The sequence below is a fragment of the Muscardinus avellanarius genome (genome assembly GCF_963383645.1).
Source record: "Muscardinus avellanarius genome assembly, chromosome: 1".
In the NCBI taxonomy this organism is placed as follows: domain Eukaryota; kingdom Metazoa; phylum Chordata; class Mammalia; order Rodentia; family Gliridae; genus Muscardinus; species Muscardinus avellanarius.
Window position 1 is genome coordinate 227,971,883 of NC_137786.1, and position 3,775 is coordinate 227,975,657.

The following is a 3,775-nucleotide window of genomic DNA, read 5'->3' on the forward strand; positions in this document are numbered from 1 at the left end:
ACTTGGGAGGCTGAGACATGAGGGTCACAGGTTCAAGGCCAGTGCACAGTAACTTAGTAAGTAATAAAAATAAGGCTGGGGTATAGGTCAGGGGTCAGATGCCCCTAGGTCCAATCCTCAGTCCCTACACACACACACACACACACACACACACACACACACACAGTAGAAACTCTTATGTGCTAAAGGAATACTAAAGAGACACTAATACAGTTTATAAGAAGGCCACATTAGCCCATTCACATATATCTACAACTTTCTTCAAGGCTGCCTTATCTGTCAACTCTCCAGAGAAAGGTAATAAATCAGACATAAGGTTTATGTGCTTAGCTGATACTTGCCTCTTCTCTGGGGCTCAGATCTGCCATTATAATCTCTAGATTTCTCAAGTTGAGCCAAATACTCTCCTCTGGCCTTCCATAGTCCTTGATGCAGACAAACCCAGGAGTGCCCTACCTCTGAGGTATACCCCCAGCCTTTATTTATTGTTTTATTTTGAAACAAGATCTTGCGAACTTAACACATGCTGCCGGGGAACCTGCTATCCCCCTGCCTTTTAAATACTGAGATTATAGGCATATGCCACCATTAAGTGATGGATTATGTCATCCTCTCATCCACAAAACTTCTGAGTCCCTCAGGAACATCCCCAGTGTCTTTTTTTTTTTTTTTTTTTTTTTTTTTTTACAGGTCTGGGGATGGAACCCAGGGGCATTTGACCTCCGAGCTACATCCCCTACCCTATTTTTTTATTCTTTATTTTGAAACCGGGTCTCACTGAGTTGCAGGGGGCCTCACTAAGTAGCTGAGGCTGTCCGCGAACCGCGATCCTCCAGGTCTCAGCCTCCCGAATGCTGGGATTACAAGCTTGCGCCACCACGCCCGGCCCCAGTGTCTTAATTCCTGTAAGCACCTAGATCAGTTCTTGATACTTGGTAAGTCTTAGCTTTGTTTTGTTTTTAAACTTTATTTTTTATATTTTTATTGGTGCATTGTACTCATACATCTTAATGGAGTACAAGATGGTAGAGGCATACATCGCTCATTTAGCCCTTTCCCAGTTCCCACCCTGTTCCCTCTCCCTCCCTCCTCATGTTTGGGGTACGCCTTAGTTTTTATTGAGCGAATGCTCCTGCTGAACTGTTTCTTGAGAATGAGGGAATCTTGTCTTGTTCTTTTCATCTTTTGCTCTGCTGACTTAGTGTCCTTTCTTTCCTCCCTTGTGCTAAATATAATTAGATGTGAAATGGCACCAGTTTTAACCCTTGCTCCTTTTATGTTAATTTCCTCCTCTTGCTTGTCTTTTTTAGCTCTCCCTCCTCAGTATTGCCATGGGAATTCAAGGTCTGGCCAAACTAATTGCTGACGTGGCCCCCAGTGCCATCCGGGAGAATGACATCAAGAGCTACTTTGGCCGCAAGGTGGCCATCGACGCCTCCATGAGCATATATCAGTTCCTGATTGCCGTCCGTCAGGGTGGGGATGTGCTGCAGAACGAGGAGGGTGAGACCACCAGTCACCTCATGGGCATGTTCTACCGCACTATCCGCATGATGGAGAACGGCATCAAGCCTGTGTATGTCTTCGATGGCAAACCACCGCAGCTCAAGTCTGGCGAGCTGGCCAAACGCGGCGAGCGGCGGGCCGAGGCAGAGAAGCAGCTGCAGCAGGCTCAGGCTGCTGGGGCCGAGGAAGAAGTGGAAAAATTCACTAAGCGGCTAGTGAAGGTCACGAAGCAGCACAACGACGAGTGCAAACACCTGCTGAGCCTCATGGGTATCCCGTACCTTGATGCACCCAGCGAGGCCGAGGCCAGCTGTGCTGCCCTGGTGAAGGCCGGCAAAGTCTACGCCGCGGCCACCGAGGACATGGACTGCCTCACCTTCGGCAGTCCAGTGCTAATGCGGCACCTGACGGCCAGCGAGGCCAAGAAGCTGCCCATCCAGGAATTCCACCTGGGCCGGATCCTGCAGGAGCTGGGGCTGAACCAGGAGCAGTTTGTGGATCTGTGCATCCTGCTGGGCAGCGACTACTGTGAGAGCATCCGGGGCATCGGGCCCAAGCGGGCTGTGGACCTCATCCAGAAGCACAAGAGCATCGAGGAGATCGTGAGGCGGCTGGACCCCAACAAGTACCCCGTGCCAGAAAATTGGCTCCACAAGGAGGCCCAGCAGCTCTTCCTGGAGCCCGAGGTGCTGGACCCAGAGTCTGTGGAATTGAAGTGGATCGAGCCAAATGAGGAGGAGCTGGTCAAGTTCCTGTGTGGCGAAAAACAGTTCTCTGAGGAGCGAATCCGCAGTGGGGTCAAGCGGCTGAGCAAGAGCCGCCAGGGCAGCACCCAGGGCCGGCTGGATGATTTTTTCAAGGTGACCGGCTCGCTCTCTTCTGCTAAGCGCAAGGAGCCAGAACCCAAGGGATCTGCTAAGAAGAAGGCAAAGACTGGGGCTGCCGGGAAGTTCAAAAGGGGAAAATAAACATATTTCACCCCGGTGTCCCTCTGTGACCCCACAGTATCTGCCCCGTACCCTCAAGAGCTAGAGAAACTCCAAAGGGTTGGGAGGGAGGGGGTTTCATTGCAATTCTAGGGCTACCCTTCTCAGTAGTGCTTTTTGCTTTCTTATGTGACCCCTTATGGCAGGAAGGCCACAGATGTGCTTTGTTGTTGTTTTATTTTATTTTATTTTTTTTAGCTCAGGAAAGTATGTCAGGCTCAAACCACTTCTCAGGCAGTTTAATGGACACTGGATCCGATGTTACGTGAAGGTGATAGCGACAGGACTTAAAGAAGGAAGAGGGAGATCAATGGCGGAGACAAGACTGTATGGAAACGATTTCCAGGCTCAGTAACCGGTGGCTGATGGGAGGTGATGGCGGAACCAGACTGTGTTCTTCCTAGTTCAGCCTTGACCAGCCCTGAGAGACAGCCATAGGAAGATCCAGGCTTAGCGGACGGAAAGAGAGACTGAGAGAAAAGCCATCCAGAAAACCAGAGTCCCTGCAGTTGGCGGCAGTGGTGTGATTACTGGTTTGGGTCTTGAGGTGGGCAGACACTTGCAATTGCTGTGTAATAAATCGTTACAGTAGTCATTCAGAATGAGATGGCAGTGTTATGACGGCCTTTCTGAGGCAATTAACTGAGTTGAGACTTTGGGATAAGACTGGTTTTCATGTGTTTTTGTTTTAAGGATTTGAAGAGAAAAATAAAATGGTAAAAGTATTCAGAATGCAGTGTTCTTTGAGAAGATCTGGAAATTCCCATAGTGCTCTGGGCTCTGAGTAGAATGTAACATTCTTTTTACTCTAAAATGAGATAACAGATGTGGTGATGCACACCTGTAACCAAGTACTTAGGATCACAGGTTGAGACCAGCCTCAGTAGCTTAGACTCTCAGCATTCTAGTGAGACCCTGTTTCAAAATAAAGAATAAAATAGGGCTGAGAGCATAGCTCAGGTAGAATGGCCCTGGGATCCTCAGCACACCCGCCCCCCAGCTTGCCAGCGGCTACGTGTGTGAGTGGCCACGAGATGGCGCCATGCCTTAGACAATGGCCAGACCTGCTGTGGTGGCGCTTCGCTCAGCCCTTTGGAGGAGGTGCCTAGTTTATGTTGCTGCAACAGGAGTTTCAATAAAGTGAATTTCTTTTCTCTTTTTTTTTTTTTTTGGTGGTACTGGGGTTCCTGGAAGCCCTTCTACCTCCGGGCTACACTCCCAGACCTGTTTTTTACATTTTTTATTTGGAAACAGGGTCTCCTAAGCCAGCGCGGGCGGCTGGC

At 49.4% G+C, this 3,775-nt stretch overlaps 1 protein-coding gene across 1 annotated transcript; it reads left to right on the top strand.

Annotated features, from left to right (window-relative positions):
* Nucleotides 1–1,331: 1,331 nt before the first annotated feature.
* Nucleotides 1,332–2,474, top strand: FEN1 (flap structure-specific endonuclease 1; the record flags this gene model as incomplete). Its single annotated transcript, XM_080701584.1, has 1 exon — nucleotides 1,332–2,474. The coding sequence occupies one exon, from the start codon at nucleotides 1,332–1,334 to the stop codon at nucleotides 2,472–2,474; it is 1,143 nt and encodes a 380-aa protein (XP_080557710.1).
* Nucleotides 2,475–3,775: the final 1,301 nt, after the last annotated feature.